The 23,911-nt window shown below is 36.2% G+C and overlaps 1 protein-coding gene across 1 annotated transcript; it reads left to right on the top strand.

Moving 5' to 3' along the window:
- The first annotated feature begins 216 nt into the window (after positions 1-216).
- Positions 217-22,452, top strand: LOC115917964 (rhomboid-related protein 3-like). The gene is made up of 8 exons (XM_030999950.1): positions 217-339; positions 11,712-11,876; positions 12,400-12,651; positions 15,176-15,348; positions 15,852-15,964; positions 17,465-17,565; positions 19,052-19,106; positions 20,069-22,452. Exons 1-8 carry the CDS (start codon positions 217-219, stop codon positions 20,308-20,310), a joined length of 1,224 nt encoding a protein of 407 aa, XP_030855810.1. The 3' UTR covers positions 20,311-22,452.
- Positions 22,453-23,911: the final 1,459 nt, after the last annotated feature.

Genomic DNA, 23,911 nt, shown 5'->3' with positions numbered 1-23,911 from the left:
AACAACACATTGAAGTAACTTATGCTGCTCAAGGCTTGAAGTGTTTCTTCATAACTTTTACATTTTAATATCATTAAACCACGTCTTTTGTCACTGCTCAAGAAACAATAATTCACCAAAGGACATCTTTGTACCTCTCTCCCTTCTCTCTTTGCCGATCCTTATTCTGTAAACTGGACATTTGATCACTGGACATTGATGACACGCTTGACCATCATGCCCGCCCACAATTCCTTCGCCATGCACGACACCCGGACACGGCTCCTGGACGCCACATCCAACCACATTGACCACATTGATGAAACACTCGTGCAGAAGTGGAAGCCACTCTTTGATAAGGTGAGATTAAGCTTAATGTGAACAGGGGGGTGTTTCACAAAGATCCTAAGTCGAACTTATCTCTAAGTTGGACTTCAAATTTTTGAATCTTTGAAAATATTTTGTAAAAGTTATCTTAAAAGGCATAAAATGTTGATTTAAATCTTCATATTATCTATTATCACGGGAGATTTCATGTTCATGATGTGGAATTTATGAAAAGTCCCGTAACTTCAATTTTTGCTTTTGAATATATTTTATTTTAAGGCTACAAATTGCTCTCCATAATGTTCAAGTCGAACTTAGAGTTAGGTTTGACTTAGGATCTTTGTGAAACACCCCCCCCCAGAGCTCATATATTGTCAGATGAGAGCTAGAAGGATATTAATTAAGTTAATTATGAGTTAATACCCTTCTGGCTTTAAAAAAATGATGTATTTTAAATCATGAATATTTTTTCAGGAGTGCCTGTTGCAGAGCTTCCCACCTGTTTCAAGTTATTGTACCGGTATTTCATTAAAAAAATATTGATTGCATGACTTATTGTGGTTAAATGTGGCAAGCGTTATGAATCTGCAGAAGAAAGATTGTATAAATGTTTGCACAGGTCTTTTGGATGACTCTCCCTGAGAAAATCGTAGTCTCTGGTCATTCCTTAAATTTTAAGTAATGTATTCTAATGTTAACACTCAACAGCTATCAAATATTCAATGACACTTTTATTTGAAAATAATTATCTATCTGTCTATCTATATCTTTCATCTACTAACTATATATCGATCTATCTATATGTTTATATATCTTTCCATCTAAATATCTATCTGTCTATCTGTCTATCTTTCTATATCTCTCCATCATGTTATTTCAGTTTGTATAATGCAGTTACATTGCAGTTTACAATTCCCCCATGATTGTCAAACTATTTGAGAAGGTGGGGCTGGTCACCACTTGATTCACAAATAATTAAAAAGAGGAAAAAAAATTAATGAAGGAGAGAGAAAAGCTCAGTAGGAGAAAAGTATTATGAAGAAAAGATATCACAATCCCTTCCCAAACCCTTTCCCCATACAATAGTCTTGCTCATACACATTTTCTCTACCAAGGAACATTACAGTGATAGAACTACAAACATACAGAGCAAAATTCTTTTTGCTAATTGGCCCTGTTTAAGCCCTGAAAAAAGAAATACACAATCATCGACTGGCCGCAAGAAGTATGTATTGTCAGTGGTAGTAACAGTCTTCTTGTACATGTCAAGAGTGTTGTAGATTCTCTGCGGGGTGTTGATTCCCTCCAGATGTGTGTATGGTAAAACATTGCAAGTTCACCGGCAGAATATTGGAGCTCTTCCACGAAATGGGTCTGCTCGGATCCAAGCATCATGCTGGGGGAATCTGGAACATGCAGTGATTACAAATTTCCAATTTACCATCAAGTCTAATCAGTTATTTCCCCCTTCCTATTAAGCCATCTTGAGGTAAATGATTCAACAATATTAAAGTAGTTTGACTTCATTTTTTGACAGTTTGCTATACAGCCACAGCTTCAGCAAAAGGATCAAATTTTAGCACTCAAATGAGAAAGAGCAACGTGTCACTAGAACATTTTATGACCTTGGGGGGGGGGTGGGGGTGGGGACCATTTGTACTGCCAAGGTACTGGTAGGCAAATTTTCCTACAAGCCTCTCCTAAAGGTCCTGGTTTTCAAATTTATCACTAACAATAATGAAAAAGATAGTAACATTGGAAGATTTCTATAGTGGATTCTCACAGACTATGTGGATGTCATGAATGACGTGTGACTCACAATGACATTTGCATCCTTTTGGGTACTCCTTGGGTGGAGAGAGGCAATGTAGATAAAATGCCTTGATTACGCAAACTACACAATTGATCATCCAAAGCATAATGACATCCAACCTGATTTGCACTTTTGGTAACATGCAGGGCTCAAATTATTTTTTTGTCCACAGGGGCTCTTCCCCCCCTTAAAAAAGAGCCCCCGTGAGCCTTCTAATGGGGGCTCTTTTAGTACTGACTGGGGCTAGTTTTTTAATACAAATTTTCATTGAATTGGTTTAAGGTTTGAAACTTGAAACTCATTATTGTGTGAAAGTTACCGGTATAACAGAAAAGATAATCTTTATTTTATAATTCCACGGGGCAATTTTTAATTTTGCAATCGCCCCTGTGGGCAATCTGACGGAGGCGATTATGTAGCAAACGGGGGCGAATCGCCCCTCGCCCCGTGTATTTTGAGCCTTGGTAACATGTCAAATGAGCAAAAGGGAAGAGTAGATCGAACTCGAAGAGCCGCACAGAGAAGAGCCGCACAGAGGGTTATAGGATCAGATCTGCTCCCTGTTCCAGCACTTCATGAAAATCGCCTACTTGCCAAAGTTCAGGATATAATGACAGACAATCCTCATCTTCTCAATGGGGCGTTATGGGGGGGGGGGGGGGCAAGCTGATGGGAAATATTTTGAGGCATGATAATTGTAGACAGCAATATGAAATTGAGGGGCACATGCACATTATAAATAATTATCCTCATCAATGTACATCGTTTTCTATTGTTAAGAATTGTATTTTCCATCATTTGTATTTTCACTGTCAAAAAGGCCATTGGAAGCAAAATTTCTATGTAATGTTTGCATGCATGGACCAATAAAATAATCTTGAAACTATACAATCACTGGATTTTTGAAGATTTTCTATGGCCCGTTTTCACCATATGTGAGCGGAGTTCTTGTCTGTGTGGGTGTCATCACTGTGAAGCGTGACCGGCATAACTCTTCTTCTCGCACCTCCTCAGAGCTACCCTAGCTATCATATGAACTCCAGCCCAAATAAATGTAAGCTGAGTGATGGGTAAATACATGGTAATCCTAGAGCTAGAGTCATCTGTATAGGTTTTCCTCTCGTGGAAATGACATCTAAAGTTGACATGACATATATTGATTATTTAGATAATGTTTAGTATGGAAGTGAAGATAGCCTAAAATAAATAACAAAACATTTTCTTTTAAAGGGAAAGGCCAAAATTTCAGAATTATTTCATGAATAATCAGCCCCCAAAGGGCTTCCGGTAATATGTTTTATTTTTGCATGGGCCCCTCAAAATGAAATGATATGAAATTACATTTTAACACTGCATGCTGTTTGGATCCAGAAGGAAGTTCAATATTAATTCATACACTTTCACAAAGAGCTTTAATGCTATATAATGTCTTTCTGGCTCCAAAACGGACATTAATCAAAGATTTCATCATGACGTTGCAAGAAATCTTTTTGGATGGCATTCTATTCTCTTACATGTATAGCACACCAAGGTTTAAGCAAATGATTTTACTTATTTGACCGTATCAAACACTTTAGAATTCATCTACGATAAATACTTTAAACATTGACCCAATAATTATAACCTAGCCATTTGGGAGACCGAAGTGGGCAGAGAGAAGTGTACCGTCACCCCATTCTCCATGCCCCTTGAGAAATAGATAAAGCGCTACCTTTTTGGGGGAGACAATCCCAGCAGTGAACTTCTTGAAGCTTAGTAAGAATGAGTAATGAAGACTGTAATGTGACGCCCACTGTTTTATAGTCATCATTTCAGTTTCTTTTCTGTTGTAATAGTGCTCTGATTAGTTTTTCTGTAATAGCGCTCAATGAGAATGAATTATTATTATTATTAAAGGTACTATGTCCCTTTTGCAGCCAACCTCAAATGCTGTAGAACTTTGCAGGAATTATGAATATGTCATGTTTGTCCTATCTGTGAAATTTAAACGTTAGCAGTGTCCTCATATTCAAATTATGCAAGGAAACCCGTTTACTTGCTAGACTTCACTGTCAGACACTATTGAGTGACTGACTGGCTTTTTTTCTTCTTTGGTAATAACATACATGAAAAGAGTTGTAAAGGGTACATGAGTATTTGTCTACATCAATAACCCACTTCTTGTGATGGCCAAGATTAAACTGATTTAATCTTTGCGCAGCATAAAACGTACGACCATTCGGTACAATTGTCTGAAAATCAAGACTATTACTTTTGGGCTCTACAGCCCTAAAGTCGATTTGACAACTAATAGTCGTTATTTTCCCGCTTTCCAAGTCCCACCTTTTTTAGGGAAGTTCTAAATTAGTATTATCTTTCAAATGCAGTTGGAATTTAACTTTTTCATTTTTTTGGCCTGCAAATGGGACATAGTACCTTTAAAGCTTATCTGCCATAGTTTACAGGAGGGATTAGACCGCCCTGCCAGGTCACTGGACAGGTGGTTATCTCATCAACTCAGCTCTCAGTTAACAGAAGAAAAAGAGGATCATGGGGGACCGATGGTCACCGATTAGGCATTGTTTGTTATATAGAGGGCGCAAGTAGCTACAAGTAGTGCAGTGGGCCTTTAATGTCTGAAAAACAGATTTAGCAGGCAGAATTCTGTTTTCCTATTGGATAGATAAATAAGAATGAAACAAAGTTCAGTTTGGAAACTCAAATGATGGAGGCCATCAGCAGATGAAAACCTGAAACCAAGGGCACGTAACTCATTAAGCCTTTAAGGAGACAATGTTGTTATAGAAGTGCTAGACTAAGAAATTAGTCATGAAAGAATGAAGGGCTCTTTACGTGACTTACTCAGTACCATGTTTTTCATTCACAAGAAAAGCTGAGAAGATAGTGGAAGTCCCTACGTTGTTGGTAGATAAATGAGAGACAAATGTTCCATTTGGGAATTGAGAGATATCAATTATAGTACTGCATGTTGCCAACTAAGGAATAAGTCAATGGAGGCCCCCTAATGTGACTCTGTCAGACATGGGTTTTTCATTCTCAAGAAAAGCTGACAAGATAGCAGATGCCCATTGTTTAGCTCTTTTTTGGGAGGGGGGGGGGGGGGGGAGGGGAGGGGGTAGCTTTTAAATCAAAGTGAGAATTTCCCCTCTATGAAGAGAAATACAGCTGACATGTAGGCTTCTGTATGAACCCTCCCCCTTTCCCATTCCTGGGTATTTTCTTGACAAGAAAAGCTGACATTATAAACCCCCTCCCCTTTTCTTATGAAGAATCAGATACCACAATGGTAGAGACTACTAAGAAATGACTATATGAAAGCCCCCAACCATGACTCCCATGGTGCGAGGTTTTTGTATTCACAAGAAATGCTGAAAAGATTAACCTCATATTTGTTGTTGAACTTGAGGGATGGTATCTATTGAAAGTCTACTAGCTGGAATTGTCTTTCCCCTCCAAACGAGAATTTGACACCTTAATTAACTATCCAGTTTGAAAGCAATGTTGGCGGTACCTCTTTTCTTTTTAGCTACGACAGTACTGAGCAATTAGTAATGGAGGATTCTCATAATGAATTCCAACCCCCTCCCTCTATCCTGAAGTTTTCTTTGTTAATAAAAGCTGAGAAGTGAGTAGGATTCCCCTTTGCCTTTATAGAGAAACAGAGGGCACGTTACTTATTTGGAAATTGGAAGATCACAATGGGAGAGACCTTCGTACAGCTACAAAAGAATTAAGACGTCTAAATATGACCAAGAAGTTACTATTAACTTCTTGATATGACCCCCTCCCTTAGCAGTCCTGGGCATTCCATTCACAAGAGCGGCTGACAATTGGTCATAGCCCCTCCCCTTTCTTTTACAATGAAGAGAGAGACCACAAACATTGCAGAGACCTGAGTAAATGAGAGCCCCCAGACGTGACTCGCACAGTCCTGGGTTTTTCATTCACAAGAAAAGCTGACATGACAGCAGACACCCATTGACCCCATTTTTGTTGAGGAATTGGTATCAATCGAGCTCTTCCATCTCCCGGTGTGGATGGCATCCTTGTTTGATTAATGAGATGTCCAGCTTAGCAGCTTGGCAGATGGAAGACACCTAGGCCCCATTCATACTTGAAAAATAAGCTCGTACTTGGCTGGATAGGATTTAGGTTGATTTTCAACAAGTATTTTCAAAAGTAAAAATAGAATAGGTCCATTTTATACCTGTGAAATAAAGACTTTGTAGGGGCATTTGACTGGGAACTATTTTCCAACAAGCATTCCAAAAGTAGGATTTGGGTTGATTTTCAAACATGTATTTTCAGAAGTAAAGTAGAAGACACTTAGGCTCAATTTTATGCTTGTAAAAATAAAGCATTCTTGGTTGGATAAAATTTTAATAGATTCAGTGAACAGTATTTGAATAGTACCTTTAAGATAAAGTTGAGTTCTCGTCATGGAATTAAATTAGGAAAGGAACTGTCTATATTTCATTGAAAAAAAAGATTATGTATTACATATTGATGTTTACTGTACCTCGTGCACCACACAGAGATTTGTTCAAATGTGATTACAGACAAATGTTTGGACCAAACTTTCAGTCATTTCTTGTCATATTGTGAATAAATAGGACATTTGAAGAGCAACCCACTTTTTTCAGGGGTCATTTCTAGTGAAATACTTTTCCAAACTGACATGCATATGAAAGAAAGAGACAGCTCACAATTTATTTGTCATCTTTATCAGAACTTTAATGGGAATCTGGTAGGATTTACTCCTTCTCTGCCCTTCATTCCACAGCAGCAGGTTAAAGCCTGTAGGAGTCGGCTTTCATGGGGATTTCGAAAATGTTTGGGTGTTTACCCAGTAACGGTATTGTTAATTGCCAGTTTTATGACCAATAGGCCTTATGTAACAATTTGTATTTTCCATACATTCCATACAGATGAAGTCCTTATCTTACTTTTCCCTCACCCGAAGTTTCCTCGAGAGACGAGGCAGTATTTCTTGATAGGCCTATGGGTTTGCAGATTTGTACACCAAGTCTGGGGTCAGCAAATTATGGCCTTTTGCACAGGGAACCTCAGTTACCTGACGCCCTTGTTAAAAACACTTTCATTTAAAGGTAACAAAGTTTTGGGATGGGATCATGAATTTGGTTCAAATGAACATGATGTAAGCATATGCGATCCTACAATATTCAGGGATCGTTGTCGCGGTTGAAATCGAGTCTAAAGTTATGAAATTGTAAATAATAAACTATTTATGTTATATAGCTCCCTCTCAAGGTCAAGATATTAATTAAGCTATAAAACAATGTTTCTTGACTAAAATCGGCCAATAAGCTATTTCCGTTTGGAAATTGTATATCAGAACTACATATTCTGAAATTTTCATGGTCACAGCTACCAGTGTACGGCCGTAGATGCTATTTGAAATTTATCAAAATTTACCGGGAGCACCGGTAAATTTTTATATTCCATTTTTCTCGAAAGGAAAAGTGTTTTAGGGGCAAATTTTTCTTGTGCTTATAATACATCTACAGGGGCATCCAAATATATCAAAATTGTAAAGAATCACTTTCCACCCGATTTTCAAATTTCCCAAAACTTTGTATTACCTTTAAGTGTGAATAGGGTCTTAACAGAAATTAAGGCCCAGCATGAAGAGTGATGAAACAGAGAGCAGATCAGCCTGTGGAAGGCGAGCTAGGGTGATGAAACTCAAGTGGAGAAGAAACGTGATAGATAGGTAGGAAAGGAGAGGTGCCCAATTACCAATCAATTAGTAATTACTTTACCACTTGTGGGTATGCTCCTGAAGATAGAGATGGCAGGCAGGCAGGCAGGCAGGCAGGATGAGGGAGGTGGAGAGAGATGGAGAGAGAAAAAGCATAAGGGAGAAGAATAAGATAACATAAGAATAGGTGGAATATGAAATGGTATAACAGGATACTATATGATAGGATATGATATGATATGGCATATGATATATGATATATGATATATTATATATGAAATATGATATATGATATGATATTTTATGATATGATACGATGTGATGTGATGTGATTTGATATAACAGGATACTATATGATAGCATAGTATATTCAATTAAATTTAATTAATATTTATTTCATTTCCAAGAGAAAGATAAACAAAGGTATTACATTTTTTTCATACAAAATTCATTTTTCTTGGTAACTATTCAAATATACTTTGCACATAACAAAATTATTACAAGAAATTCTTAATATCTGATAAAATGGGGGGGGGGGGGGGGGGTCCACTAAAAAGCAGTGCTTGATAGGATAAGCTATGATATATAACAGTGAACATTTAAGGGGTGACATGGCACGACCTCCAGAGGTTACCTCTAATTTTTGGCAGAGATAAACAAGGTAATGGATACTAACACTTTAACAAATTCTGAACCGATAATATGCTCATTTTTATAAATAATGTCTGGAATTGACTGAATATAGTACAGACACAATCATCAGGCCTCTTGTACTTACCCAGACGCCACAAGACTTTTTTAACTTGATGCCTTACACATGATGACATAGCTTTAATCCTTCAGTATCATGAGCAGTGAATCCTGCATAAGACTTTGAATTTTATCAGTGGTAGAGCAGTGGTCTCGTAAACAGGAGGTCCCAGGTTCAAAACCAATTTGATGCGCTAGTGTCCTTTGGTAAAACACTAATCCTCATTTTCAAGTCCCTTGGAGAGGACTTAAAGCAGTCTGTCCCCTGGTTGCTTAGTTAAAAGCATACACATACTTTCTTAGCAGTCAGGTAAAACAAACAAACAAACCAACTAACCTTATCAATATGTTTTGGTCTACAAATAAATCAGTAGAATAGGGGGGTTTGAAATTAATTGATTTCTTCCAAAAATAAAAAGTACATGCATTGTAAAGTGTGTACCCACGAATGTCAAGCCTGATAATTGAAGCCTAATCGACATTTTTAATTATAATTGTAAGTTTATTTTATGATTTAGAGAAAACATGATCACGCAGGAAGAGATATATATATGCCACTTTTGCAATGGCTATTTAATAATAATAATAATAAATTACATTTATAAAGCGCTTAATACAATGTTTCTAAGCGCTTAACATACAAGTAATTAGGCACAACGTAAAATAAACATACAGCAATAATAATACATAATTCTAATAATAACATTACAGATAATTAAAACTGCCCTATAAATTACTATTACCGGTAAACAAAAAATACTTCAAACTTGCCTTAAAAGACTCTACAGATGGGGATTGACAAATAATAATAGGTAAATTGTTCCATATTTGCTATCATATGTGTGTTTCTGTTCTGCTTCCTAGTGGCCTACTCCCAGAATGGCAAACTCTGTATCATCTACTCAAAGTGATGTATTTATTTATGATATTATTACTATCTGAAAGTATCATTTGATATTTATTTGCTATGCCAAAGTATCCATTTTAAATCTATTGAAAATTCATATAACAAACAAAGTGAAAGACTTGAGGAAATTTTCCTTCAAAAAGATTAAAAAAAATAAATATTGTTGGTATTTGTTCTTCAAGTGCATTTACACAATGTATTGAAAAAGAAATATATGTCAAGCCATATGACAGTACTCACTGGCATGTTTTAGAGGAAAATCCAAACTTGATTACAAACTACTCTAGAGGAAAGAAGAAAAATCACAGAAATAAGAAGGTGAAAGTTTGAAAGTTTGGCTCTTCAAATTGACTGAATCTAAATTGTTTCTGAGATGTAGTGGGGGACAATTTGTTCCAACACATAAAATTAATACAATTTCAATTTTTCGAAAATGTATGACTCAGGAGAGTCTTTTCTCTTTAGAGAACGAGACAAGACAAAAACTCCTCTCACATATAATGAGAACGGGCCAGAAGTGCTCTGACGAAGAAGACACTTTTAAAAGAAAACAGAAATTCTTAGAGAATATCCAAGTTTCCAGGAAACTCAAAAATGTGAAATACATTAACCACCATCAAAAGGATATCACTGTCATGATTTCGAGTGGAATCTAAGTCATCTAACTGATTCATTCTACCGTTTATTCCCAAATGACATGAATGGATAACAACCTTACAGGTAATGAGCGTCATTCATTTCTGTTAGGACGAAAGGTCAGCTACCCACCGACAGGAGTGAATAAGTAACGATTTCTTGTCCAATGATGTCATGAAATCATGTAAAGATAGATCTAGGTGTCGCAGCGTATGATAACTGCGTTGGAACGCTATGAATACATCGCTAAATTTTGGATGAGTCTAAAAGGGCAAAGGAGAAGACCTGTAATGAGTTTGGAGGTACATGGTCTAAAATCGGTCATCTCTTCGCTCCTGCTTGTTAAACAGTTCTTTGTGATGTCACAGAGAGTTGCGAAGTCCCAATTCACTTTGTGCTACCAAGTCGGTTGTTCAGGGAGGGAGTGGCCTTTATTCTACGCTACATATAGCTTCTGAACGTCAGAGGTTGGAAAGAAAGTCTAAATTTAGACCTCCGCTCGTAGCTTTCTGTCTACTGAGACACGGAACGACGTCACGCCCGGCGTCGTGATGTCATTTGCGATCTTGGTGTAGAACAAGCGTAGTAAAGCCTTCTATTATAGAACCACATGAAGGAAGATAAACATATTTGATATTCTTAGTGGGTTTGCCAATAGTACATCCATTATTCAGAATGGGATTTGACGCCTGACGAGAGTGGCTGATGAGCATTCACATACAGCATTATAAACACATTCATCTGCTGTTTATCACTTGAAGCACATAGAGGGAGGGCAAGGATGGTTTATGTAACTATGTAGTATACCACTAAGTTTAATGCATGAATTAAAATAGATTTCTCATGCATACAAAATATGTTATGTTGTATGTTTCCTACTTTCTTCACACTATTAAAGCCCCATTGCACTACTTATAGTTACTTGCGCCCTCTATATAGCAAACAATTATGACTAATCGGTGACCAATAGTCTCCCATGGTCCCCTTTTTCTTATGTTAATTGAGAGCTGATTTGATGAGATAACCACCTGCCAGTGACCATGCAGGGAGGTCTGATCCCTCCTGGCCAAACTAGTGCAGATAGGCTTTAAGTTGTACAAGTTTCTGATTATAAGTGCTTTCTATTTTCTTTGTAAAGAACACTTTCAAAGGGAAATATATTTATCTTTCAAATTATGTTATCTAGTTATGATGTAGAGAAAATACCATGCCTTTCATAATTTTCTCTCTTATAAGTCTCTCTCTTATAAAAGAAAACATAATAATTGAGATGAGTATTCCGCAATCACATTATGCCGAAAATGGTTCTTCAGTCAAACAAATCTCAGTTGGCTTAAACAGTTTGAAGGGCCAAAAGAGAAGACGTAGAAAGCAAAAAAGAAGAAGAAGGAGAAGTATAAGAAGACGAAGAAGAAGAAGAAGAAAAAGAAGAAGTAAGGGAAGATAGTCACTTAGAGAAGAAGGAGGAGGAGGAGGAGGAGGAGAAGGAGGAGGAGAAGAAGAAGGAAGAAGAAGAAGATGAGTACCTTTAACCCTTAACTATTTGTTCATATTTTTTCTCTCCTGTCTCTGTTTAGTTTGATGTGGATGGTAACGGGGTGATCAGCATGGAGGCCTTTCAAGTGATCCTCTACAAGTACGGGCTGCGGGAGGATCTCGATCCACACAAGAGGGAGGTCCTGGAGACCACTATAGAGGAGAATACTGGAGGTGTCATCAGCTATCAAGAGTTCGTCAATATTGTGAGTTCAGGCCAAGGAAATTTGGTCTCTGGAAAGCTATCTAGGTGAACGTACTAGTCCTTCCACCAAAAAAAAGTCAAATGATCGCCTTTGTTTTGCAGACTAACTCAACTCCAGTCAATTTGAGCACAGGCAAAAATGTGAAACTGCCTCAACCCAAAACCACTTTTTGTATGATTGTGTGTGAGCGTGTGGGGAGGGGGTAGCAATGCCTTTAGATAATCTTGATGTCCTTGTTGGCACCCCTTTCCCCATTTCTTTTAATTATAGACAATCACCCATGATAGATAGATTAGTGGCTACTCTTTAATAATGTGTCTAATAATGCAAGTCATTTTAATTTAGAGAAGTATAATGTAATAATAAACAAAGATGTGAAAACCATTCCTTTGCACAGTTTTAAGTCTTACTTTATCTTTCTGAATTATTAATTTAAACCATCCCTGCACTACCAGCATTTTACTTGTTGATGAAATTATCATTCTGTATCTTTCTTTTTTCATCAACTAACATTATCTCTCAGATGAGTGATAAGAGATCCCTAAGTTTCTCCATTGCCGTCCGATCACGCTACGAGGAATGCGAGACGGATTGCATCGACGGTAGCAGCGTCAGTTTCAAGAAAGACGATTACCGCAACCTCACCTATCAACAGCGCTTTCTCAAGATGGTTGCCGACGAGATCCTAACCAACGAGACAGACCGGAACTACTTTCGATGCAACTTTACCTGGTGTCTTCCGCCCATCCTAATCTTCTTGGTCACTTGGATTGAGGTGATAAATGCTCTGAAAAACAAGTAGTTCCATTTCCTGGAGTTTTTATCCCCAAAATGGCAATTTCATCCATTAGCTTTTCCTACGACATGATTTCACATTTGTCAAAAGGATCATTACAGATATCATTTTTCATAATATATTACTCAGAGGAGTCGGAAAATTATGACTTTGAAGACTGATGATGCCATAAAGGCAATCCATAATGATTTCAAATGTTGCATGAACTTATATGTCCATGTGCGAAAGAATAATGGAGTAGCTAATGTGGTTAGATTAGCAAGTGTGCGCTTATAAAAATGACGCCTGGCTGGAATGCTCCCCAGGGAGTGGAGAATGTGCATACATTGTGTGCGGGTCAGCCTGAATCCAATGACCGGGGTAATAATATACTTATCTGTAAAGCGCTTTGAGAGGGTCTGCGGTCCTGAAAAGCGCTATATAAGAACGAGCTATTATTATTATTATTAGCTTAAAATAGCCTGTGCACTAAGACCTCTTCTGCATTTTCATTCTATCACATCTTGGTATAGGATGTCTTTCATCATAAGCTTTATGAAACTCCTGTACTCAAAAGAGTTGGATTAGAACTATCTTCCAAACTACTTAGTGTTATTGAGTATTGGTCTTGCAATTTTCTCTAGAAATTATTTTGAATAGCTAATTGTGTAGTTGGACAACTGTAACGATTGTGTATGATGAGGTTTTGAAATGATTTCAATAATTTTTTTTGGTAAAAATTTGCCAAATAAATACACCCAGAACTTAGCAGGGACTGCCCAAACATGTGTTGTCACATATCTAGCCTAAAATTTAAAAGCTATTCCAAGTTATATTTGCAAAATGAAATATTTCATGAGTATTCCTTTCCAAGTGATATTGATTCTAGGTTATTCTTCCACATAAGAATATAAAAAATGAATTTTTTATTTTCTCATCTTTACCAGAACTTTGCTATACCTATAATTTCTGTATGTCATTATCGTATACTGTAAACGCAGAAATATTTTTCAGTACATTCAGTTTTTGTGGATTTCACACTAAAGTCTGTGTCCGCGAATTTTAGAACCCACGATAATTTAAACACGACTTTTTATGCGTGTTCTGAACAGGCTGAATTTGGTGCAACGCGAATTTAAGAACCAGCAAATATATTTTTATTTCGCTCAGCGTGAAAAATTAATCGCGTGAAAATAACAGCATTTACAGTAACACTTTCATAGTTCTTGATTGTTATTTGAGTCATTATAGTCATTATTAATATAATATATACGGTATGCAGACATTGTGTACACCTGATTCATATAGCAGTCACAATAAAAAATCCACCTGAAAATTGCGCTTATAATCTCATGGGTAATGATTAATTCTGACTCTCATCAAAACTAGGCTAGAATCCATTCAATTGGTTCCGATCCATCAGTTTTCATATCCTTTGTCTAATGAGCCGTACTTGGGTGAATCCAGATCATTAGCTATTGCCAATTTGAGGTCAACTAATCTGTGATTTTGGTAGAGTTCCGTTTTAAATTCTTCACCTCCGTGCCATAGACTTGAGATAGAGCTGTGTCTGTGTGCTCCCACATCACTTTATGAGAGAAAGATTAAAACAAATATAGATTGGATTAGTTGGTTATTATTGACTGTGTACTGCACTTTATTGCAGCAGTAATGCATTTCTGCAGTTTTTATTAACTCATCAGCTTTTCATTTGAAATCCTTAATATTCTATTTTGCCAAACAGTTTTTAGACTTTGATTCTCTCGTCAGACATGGAGTTTATACATTTTATTTTCTTATGCGGAAAATTTAATGCATTAACTGTTGTTATAATGAAATGTAATCTGTCAAATCTAAAATTGGTTGACACCAAATAAGAGAAAGTCAGATAACCTAGAAATTGAAATACAAAGTGAAAGTCACCAAAAAAATGAACTTGTAGAAACTGCAAATTTTTTCGCACCACAGTTGTGTGTTTGTTTTTGAAAAGGAGTAGAAAGGTGTTTAATTAATAGATTGCAAATCTAATCAGCACAACTTTCGGTATGGTTTAATCCAGTCTCTGATTGCTGTAATTAGCTGCTCTTCCAAAATTTTGAATTATACTCTTTCATTTTGTATGAGGCTTATACAAATGTATGAGCCAAAACATGTCTTAAGAGTAGAAAATCTAATCAAAAGTTTATCTTTTGGGATATTTTCAAACGCTTTGAATTTGAATGACACCAGCTGCTTCTTATAGAAGGCATAGACACAGGGGGAAGTATTCTATGAAATAAAGTTTGTTTTAATCAAAGCAGAAAATGGGAGAGGCTTTGTGAAATCTTTAGGAAAACCTACAAAGGATTAGACTGTAAAATGCGTCTTTTAGCAGAGCTAACACTCAAATACAATTTTTCTGTTTTTATTAAAGGCATCTTGATGCGATGGTTTATATATTATGTCCTTCTCAACATCTTATCTATTTTACATTCAGAGATAATAGTCTTCTTTTCTCTCTATCTACCCATTCTTCCTTCCGTAGCTAGGTTTCTACGTAGGGGTAACGATGAACGCAACGCGCTATGACACCAACTCAACCATGAGGGCAGCAGATATCTGGACAGGGCCGCTTCCAAAGCACAGCTGGCTAGTCTTTGATCCAGACAAGAGAATACAGTTTTGGAGATTTTTTTCTTATATTCTTTTACATGGAGGGCAAGTACACATTGAATGTTTGTTTTCTTTTTAATGAAAAATTGTGTACTTGTGTCAGTAACTTTTGACACAATTTATGTGTATCAGCGCACCCAGACCTTTTCAGTGCTGTAAGCTGTTACTCTGGTATTGTATCCAGTATCTCAGGACTAATATGAATTTGTCTTTTCAATAATCAAACTGGCTCATGATTTGTAAGGTATTATACAGGTATATCATATCCAATTTGTTTTAATGACAGTGACAATTTAAGAAATAATTGAAATTTAAATCCCTTCTTAGTTCCTCTGAACGTTATGATACATGTTGTGTTTCTTTAAACCTGTTATCACAGTAAAAGATAGACTGTATGTGTCATTACACTCAAGGGAGGTGACACCTTTTTTGTTATAGTCTAATGATGTTTAAGTTATGATGCATTTTGGGGGTACTTAATGGGCACTATGAAGGTCAAACCTTCAAATATCAGTACTTACATTTCAGTTTGTCTTTTTATCTTTCAGCATTGAACATATAATCTTCAACTTTTCTGTCCAAATGTTATTGGGAGTTCCTTTAGAGATGGTCCACGGAACCAGAAGAATTGGCACCCTCTACCTCATAAGCATAGCTGCTGGTGAGACAGTTGTTTTCTTGTCATTTTATTTATTTCAATTATTTGGCTAGAATATGTTCGATGCCTTACCTATTAGTAATAAACTATACAGGTATGTGAAGAGACGGGGCTTGTGAATAAAGACAGGATTTTCAGCTTTTGGGTGATCATTTAACTTTACCTCTGTCATAGAAAAGATTTTTAGTGTTGATTTTCTCATTGATTATATACACACTCATGTTCGTTCCCCAGTAAAAAAAACTCTGGTAAATCTAATACTATGCTTAGTAGGATTTCTACCCCCTCGACTAGTCCCCCAGACCGCACCCATCTATACAATTACCCCTACCTCTCTTGACAACTAACCACATACATCTATGCCCTAGGATAATCCTTGGTAAAACTAACCTCCAGAAAACAACCCATGAAAAAGAATACTCTTAGGACAATTGCCTCTTCCCCTGTGCAACTATTGCCTAATACAATTAATCCCCTCCCCCTAGGAAGATAAACAAACTACCCCTCATATGGCCTACAAAAAAAATAATGTTGTATTGCGGACCATTGCCCTTTGTGATTGACCCAAAAATCTTGAAATATATGGTCGGCTTTATATAGTTTTATATATTTTTTTACTGTTTTTGAGAAGAAAAAATGTATTAAAGCATTCAAAACTGAGAAATATCAGCCAAAAGAGCGAGTTAAAAAAAAAAAAAAAAAAAAAATTCTGACCGACCGACCCATGTTTTGGCACCTAAATGGCAATACAACATTTTTGTTATAGGCCTAATAGATACTCATGTAACTAGCTAAGCGGTATATACATTATAGGATAGTGGTCTTGGAGGATTGGAATTTTCCTAGAATCCTTGCTTTCACTTTGTTCTTATTTGATGGCAGTGGTGGGATATTAATACACAATCTCTCTTCTCTAAAATTGTTGTATTATTTGTCTTTCATTTCACGTTGGCAATTTGTTACTTTTGTCAATTCTTATCGTTAATTTATTTTGTTTCTTGAAGTTTTCCTTCCAAGTTTGTTAAATTACATTTCTTATTGCTATTGTTTAGTTATTCCACGATAGATTTTTACCCCATGTCTTGCTCCACACATGTTGACTTTTTAGTTTCTTTTAATTTGCTACCAGTTCTATAGATGCCTGATAGTATATCTGCACGACTATTGAAGTCAGTGGCTTAGTTTCTGTTCCACTACTGCAGCCTTAGACCAACTAAAACATAAATGGCATAAAGACAGGAATGTCTTTCACAAGCTTCTTGTCACTAGAACAGCTAAAGACAGAAATTTATAGAGAATCTGGGTTGTCCCGTGTTGTGGGACATATATGTAGATTAGAACGATTGCTATATGAAGATAATATGATAATTACAAGACCCTTTCAGGAGTTCTACATTCACAATAGATGTGCTCCACTATCTGAACAAGAATGTTCCCAATAGAGGGCGGCAATGAACTCAAACTTGACATTTGATCTACCGGCATTTCCTTTTTGACTTGCAGGTTCAATGGGTACATCAGTATTTGACAGAAGAAGTTACCTTGTGGGGGCATCGGCTGGTTCCTATGCCCTCCTATCAGCTCACCTTGCCAATGTAGCTCTTGTAAGTTCAACTGCTTCATCTCTTGTTCATGGGCGGGAGAGGTCGACTGGTTTAAAGCCCCACTGCACTACTTATAGCTACTTGCGCCCTCTATAGAGCAAACAAGGCCTAATCTGTGACCATTGGTCCCCCATGATCCTCTATTTCTTATGTTATTTGAGAGCTTATTTGATGAGATAGCCACCTCAGACCTGTTAGTGATCATGCAGAGAGCTCTAATTCCTCCTGTCTAAACTAGTGAGGTGGAGCTTTAAAAGGAGCTACTGTACTTTTACTGAAGCTGAAACAACTACATGCTTTGTAAAGCTTCTTTCATGGGATATACTGGTACTCCTTTAAGAAATGTATTACAATGTATGTATTTTTTTCTATTGAGCAGGTTAATTCACCTGTTTGGAGGAAATGGATCTTGCCTACATTAGTTATTGCTATGTCAGGCAACTTTTCCAAAAGAAGGTAGCATGAAATTGAAATACAATACTAAACAGGTATATTTGACAATGAAGCAAAAAATAATATGGAGATGTTTTGTTACTTTAGTGGCATAGAAATAGATTGTAGCAGTCTGATCTTGTACAATGATTACTGATTTAGTCAGGCAACTTTTCCAAAAGAAGGTAGCATGAAATTGAAATACAATCCTAAACAGGTATATTTGACAATGAAGCAGAAAATAATATGGAGATGTTTTGTTACTGTAGTGGCATAGAAATAGATTGTAGCAGTCTGATCTTGTACAATGATTACTGATTTAGTCAGGCAACTTTTCCAAAAGAAGGTAGCATGAAATTGAAATACAATACTAAACAGGTATATTTGACAATGAAGCAGAAAATAATATGGAGATGTTTTGTTACTTTAGTGGCATAGATATAGATTGTAGCAGTCTGATCTTGTACGATAATTACTGATTTAGTCGTCATAACTTTCACTGAAGTATTAAGGATTGATTGCATGTCCTCCTTGTGGCGATACCAAGATGCTGCCTGCCTTTATGTCATTCAATTCAAAACACAGAAGTAGATTATCCAGTATTAACAAAATAAAATCATTGTCAGCTTTTGCTTATTCATGTAAAATTGAAGTCACTGCCATAATCAGACCATGCTAAGTGGTAATTTTATCATACAATCATGATCTAAAACTTGCCCTGTGGAATGGCATAGAGCCATAGACCTTAAAATTTCCCATTCCAAGAAATGTTGAAGTAAGAATTATGTAAAATATGAGCTCACAAAAATATAGGGTAGTAAATTTTGTCCAAGTAAAAGTGATTGTGGAATGATATCGGAAGGATTATTTGTGCAATAATAGTGTAACATGTTGATCAGCATTATGATTATAATATTTCTAATAAAGTTCAGTAATATTTTAGCTGGGTTGCCTCTTCCTTTTTCTATCCTTATGGACTTGATCCAATGAGAAACATATGCAGCTGATTATCTATGTGTTGACATTAAAACTACTTTTCTTGTTTTATTTTCAGCATTTTACAGATTCTAAATTGAGTCCTCAAAGAATAGCAGTAGTTATAGTATGTGGTAAGTAAGTCTGACCTATAAGCTTGAAGTAATTACCTTGTCAGTGTTTGGATTAAAGTAATATACAAGTACATGTACTTCTATTTGTAGCCTAATGGTTAAATAATATATTTTAACCCGAACAGTTATGAATTTTGATATAACATTAAAAAATACAATTATTGTATTTATGTGTCAGTCCTATATAAAGCAATAATTAAGGTAACATTTATGTGATGGGATTATCCAGAACAACTGCTTGACAAATAATACCCATGAAATAGGAATATATAATTAAGAGTTGGTTTGACTCAATAAAAAAGATGTTATCCAAATGCTGTCAAGGGGTACGCTTTGTAACATATTTCGATGTGCCACAGACAAAGTGACCAAATGATAATTACAAAACTTGATGTAACAGCTGTATGATACATACTCTAGTATAACACCATATAGGAAAGCCCCTATAATTAGCCACTTTGCAATCTTTTTATAATGAAGTAGGCGTTCCATTCGGGATATTCAAGGTGTGGCGTGTTTTATGAGAAAGTTCTTATTTGATTAGTTGTGCAATAAAACTTTTTGATTAGCTTATTGATATGGGACAATAATAGATGTGACTTTGGAGGCATTGATAGATACATAATGAAAACACTATGGACTATAAGTAAAGCAGTCACTATAATATGAAGATTTTCAACTATCACTTGTTGCTGGAAGTATTCTTCGATATTTCAATGCAAAGATTAGTTGGTATTTACAAACCCTTTGTAAATTAATTACTGAAAATGTGGAAACTATTCTTTTCAATCTTTTCAAGACTTTATCAGGAATCATATTTATCCAATGTTCGTAAGTTAATGATAATTCTCTCTGTTTTATAAGTGATCATATATGTATTGGCTAGAAAAAAAAATCATGTTCCTTCCAATTTGAAGATGATATTCACAATTACAAATACATTTATTTCTCTTCTTTTGCAGTAAGCGCTGACTTTGGCCTGGCCGTTTATCGAAGATACTCTGGTTTACGCACAGCGGCCTCTTTTGTCGCTCATCTCATGGGTGTTACGATTGGTCTTACGATAGGCCTATTTATTCTCAAAAACTATGAGCAGCGCCTGCATGAACGTCTTGGTATGTGGCTGGCTATGGTAGTCTATATCATCTTTATTCTCTTCGTTGTGTTCTGGAACATTTTTTACAAGCCTGGTCCAGCCGTATAGCAGAGGGTCACAGCGATGGCGTGTTTGCGTAAGGACCAAAAGATTGACATGCTGCCGTCTCAGACCTCTTAAGAGGAGATTTTTCTAGCATTTTCTGACGAGGAGCGAAGCTTGGCTGGTCATCGCGCTGTCTCTTTTTTTAGTTGCAAGTATTTTTACAAGTTGAAGGTAGAGATTTCAGTACACTGTTATGACCAAAAACTAGACTTATATGGTGCATGTATAGCCTTTTACAGGAAGAATGACGCAATTCTTACAAGACCAAATTACAAGCTCATTTTCTTGAATGTACTGCATGAAAATTGTTCGACTCTGATCAAAACTTTTATAACAGATCACAAAAATGTTGAATGTGCAGAAAAAAGATCCTAAACATTTAGTTAAAACGACGGGCCAATTATGTTTGATCGAAGTTCAACATGGTTAAATGGAGAGGGCTATTTTCTATTTTGTACAAATAAATCTCTCAGTGATCAAACAAGTACTACCAAACAGTTTCTCAGTTCCAAGAAAAACTAAAAAATGTCAGGATTTGTTTTCATACACACTGTAACTAATCTGATAAGACAGACAATATTTGTACAAGTTTCAAAAGGAAGAAACATTGAGAATTAAACATATTCAATAGTGTGATTATATTTTCCAGCACGAGGCATTGGACAACTTGCGAAATGCACATAAGTTTCATGGAAGTGATCTTTCAGGTTGCTGTTCGAAGAATTTGAGAAGTGTTTACTCTCATCTGTGATGAAGAGTGTATTTATTCATTAATTTATTGATTTACAAATTTATATTTGATGTAATGCTATATGCCTGTATAAATTGTAACCCCAAGGCTCATATGGGGGTTGAAAGATATTTCAACCTAATATAGAGTGAATTCCTCCAGGATATTAATTCAGCCCTCATTACTTTTTTAAAGCTTTTCTATCCCATTAAGTTAAAAAGAAAAAAACTTATCTTGCAGAGCTGAGCAAGGTTGGTAATATAAGTTCCTCAAAATGCTAGCTTAGCAATATGGTTCAGGGCCCTTTGAAGATTACACGAAGAAGAAGTATAGGCCCAGAGGAGTGGCCATGCAGATTTGTTTGTCTTTTTTCTCTCTGGCCACTCGTGACCATAAATACATACAGATTAGATTAAGGTGACCAATGGTATTTCATTTACAAGACTATAATGATTGATATTTTTCTACCAAAAGACTTCTATCTGGCCACTCTATTCAAAGGGGAAGTACTTTAACTATACTTCTTTTTTAAACCTGTGTACTAATGCAATTTGATAGTTAAAACCTAGGAAAGTATACACATCCTTTCAGGTATATGTGGTTATAAATTGATTTCTCTGCTATGTCTCCATTGATGATGTGAACCTGGGACAGCCAGGAGATTGTCAACGTTCATTTCAGGAACATCAAAAGAAGATGTGAATCAGTATAAATAATGATAATTATGATTTATATAGCATAAACTTACCCTTTCTCTCGTCATGGCAAGGTGCTACTAAAAAAAAATCATTGACACATAATTGTTTTCCCTAACTCAAAGTTTAGTGGTCCAGATTTTTATTTTGCTGAAAAAACTGTGGGTGAATGCATTCATGGCCCCCAAAATTGATGCAAACACATGCCCAAAACAGTTAAGTAAACCATGAAATTACTAGCTAGTACATGTAATTCTCTTGGTCCAGCTTTATCATCATTTGTATTATCTGAACACTTGACAACGGATATACCATGGAGAGATGATAATGCAGACATGAATTATCTCAGTTGATCAATGTATGTCTATTGAGACCAAACTTGCAACAAAAAACGTGTGGGCCTTGGGGATACAATATACAGTATGTGTAATATAATGTATATTGGTATAAATTAATACTAATAAAGAAAGGCTTGTACATTTCAATAGCTGCATGTATATATTGCTGTGATGAATAATGATGGAGTTGTTCATGAAAATAGTTTTAGTGATGAAATGAGATTACTTTTAAAGAGAATAATGTTTTTTGATGACAGTACGAAGAAATGAAATGTTCCTATTCGCTTTATGTCTCTAGACAGATGATTGGTTACTGTATTGTGTGTTATGTTTTAGATACAATTTTTGAATAACAATTTGTATTGTTGACTCTTTCAAGAATACACAGGCCCGTATTCTGAAGTCGTGTTTAACTCCTGTTTAACTAAACAGTTGTCTAAGTCTTGTCTAAGTCCCGTCTAACTTTAGACACGAAGTCGTGTCTAACTTTTTTGGTATTCTGAAGTCGTGTTTAAATAAAGTTAAACACGAAGTCCTGTCTAAGTCCTGTTTAACTTTAGACAACTGCGAGGGGTTGTTTAAGTCCTGTTTAAGGGCGCGATTCTGCTGCTTTTCAACGTCGACGGTACACTGTACTTGCTGACCCCGAACTTGCGGGGGAGAACGATGGTACGTGCATTCTCCAAAATTTCAAATACGTTTTGCAGGATTTTTTCTCGTGTAGCCTAATTTTTTTTCTCGATAATATCAACTATTCTTATCTACTGGTGACACCTTGGAAATTCCATAATCTATAATAAACTAACCATTCTGTTGGAGTAGTTTCTTTTGTGGTTCTTCCGAGCACTGAGGCGCCGATAAGTAGTGTGTTTGTCAATCTCAGTGTACAGTACGTGTACTACGTACGTACGTACACAAAGTACATGCAGTCTAGTCATTACGTCACGATCACATCACCATGGTACCCGCACACAGCTAGCTGTACGCGTTAATTTATTTATCCGGTGCGCGCACGCATGCGCATTGGGTCTTTCGTCAGAATTAACGCCTACTGGGCATGCCCAGAAGTCGTGACTAAGAGTTAAACACGACTTGCGCAGAACTTAAACAGTTGTTAGTTAAACACCACTTAGACAGGACTTAAACAGTTGTTTAGTTAGACGAGACTTAGACACGACTTCAGAATACGAAATTTAGTTAAACAGGACTTAGACACGACCTCGCGTCTAAGTCCTGTCTAAGTCGTGTCTAACTAAACAGTTGTTTAACTTTAGACGTGGCTAAGTTAGACACGACTTCAGAATACGGGCCACAGTGTTTAGGAAGGTCATGGCGGTGGTAAAATAGTGTTCTTTTTTATGCATCTAGTTCGCCTTTATCAGACACCAAACTGAGCATCTCTTTTCTTCAGTTAGTTTTAAAAGCTGTAAGAGTACAACACAGGTCTCTCTGACTAATTCTCTGACTAATTCAATGCTCACAAAATTGTAAGATATACGGTTGACTAAAATATTCACACCCCTTGTAAATTTGATGGTTATTTCTGTTTTTATCAACTCAAGAATGAAAGGTGTACTGGTTAAATTTGGGCCTTTCTTGAGTACTTTTAGATGTAAGCTATGTCACATTCTCAAAAAACGAATCAGGATGAATCAATTGATGAATCAAAACTTGTGAAGGATATGAATAAATTAGTTGTTAATTTTATGCAGTCATTTGCAGTTTGGGTAACTATAGAGTACTGTTCTAGCATTGGTTGAACCAGAAAAATGAATCAAAATGAAAAATAAATTTAATGTGGAACTACAAATTCTGTGCTAATCTTTATAAAGATTATTTTT

Source organism: Strongylocentrotus purpuratus, unplaced genomic scaffold (assembly GCF_000002235.5).
Source record: "Strongylocentrotus purpuratus isolate Spur 01 unplaced genomic scaffold, Spur_5.0 spur5_contig_861, whole genome shotgun sequence".
NCBI lineage: Eukaryota > Metazoa > Echinodermata > Echinoidea > Camarodonta > Strongylocentrotidae > Strongylocentrotus > Strongylocentrotus purpuratus.
The sequence above is the reverse complement of the archived record's forward strand: the minus strand, read 5'-3'. Positions and strand labels throughout refer to the sequence as shown.

What these genes read in the sequence shown, in the direction of transcription:
- LOC115917964 (XM_030999950.1), top strand. Translation starts at nt 217, where the DNA reads ATGCCCGCCCACAATTCCTTCGCCATGCACGACACCCGGACACGGCTC. An exon ending in ATCAAGAGTTCGTCAATATT is followed by an intron (nt 11,877 to 12,399) that starts GTGAGTTCAGGC and finishes ATTATCTCTCAG; the next exon opens with ATGAGTGATAAGAGATCCCT. An exon ending in TCTTGGTCACTTGGATTGAG is followed by an intron (nt 12,652 to 15,175) that starts GTGATAAATGCT and finishes TTCCTTCCGTAG; the next exon opens with CTAGGTTTCTACGTAGGGGT.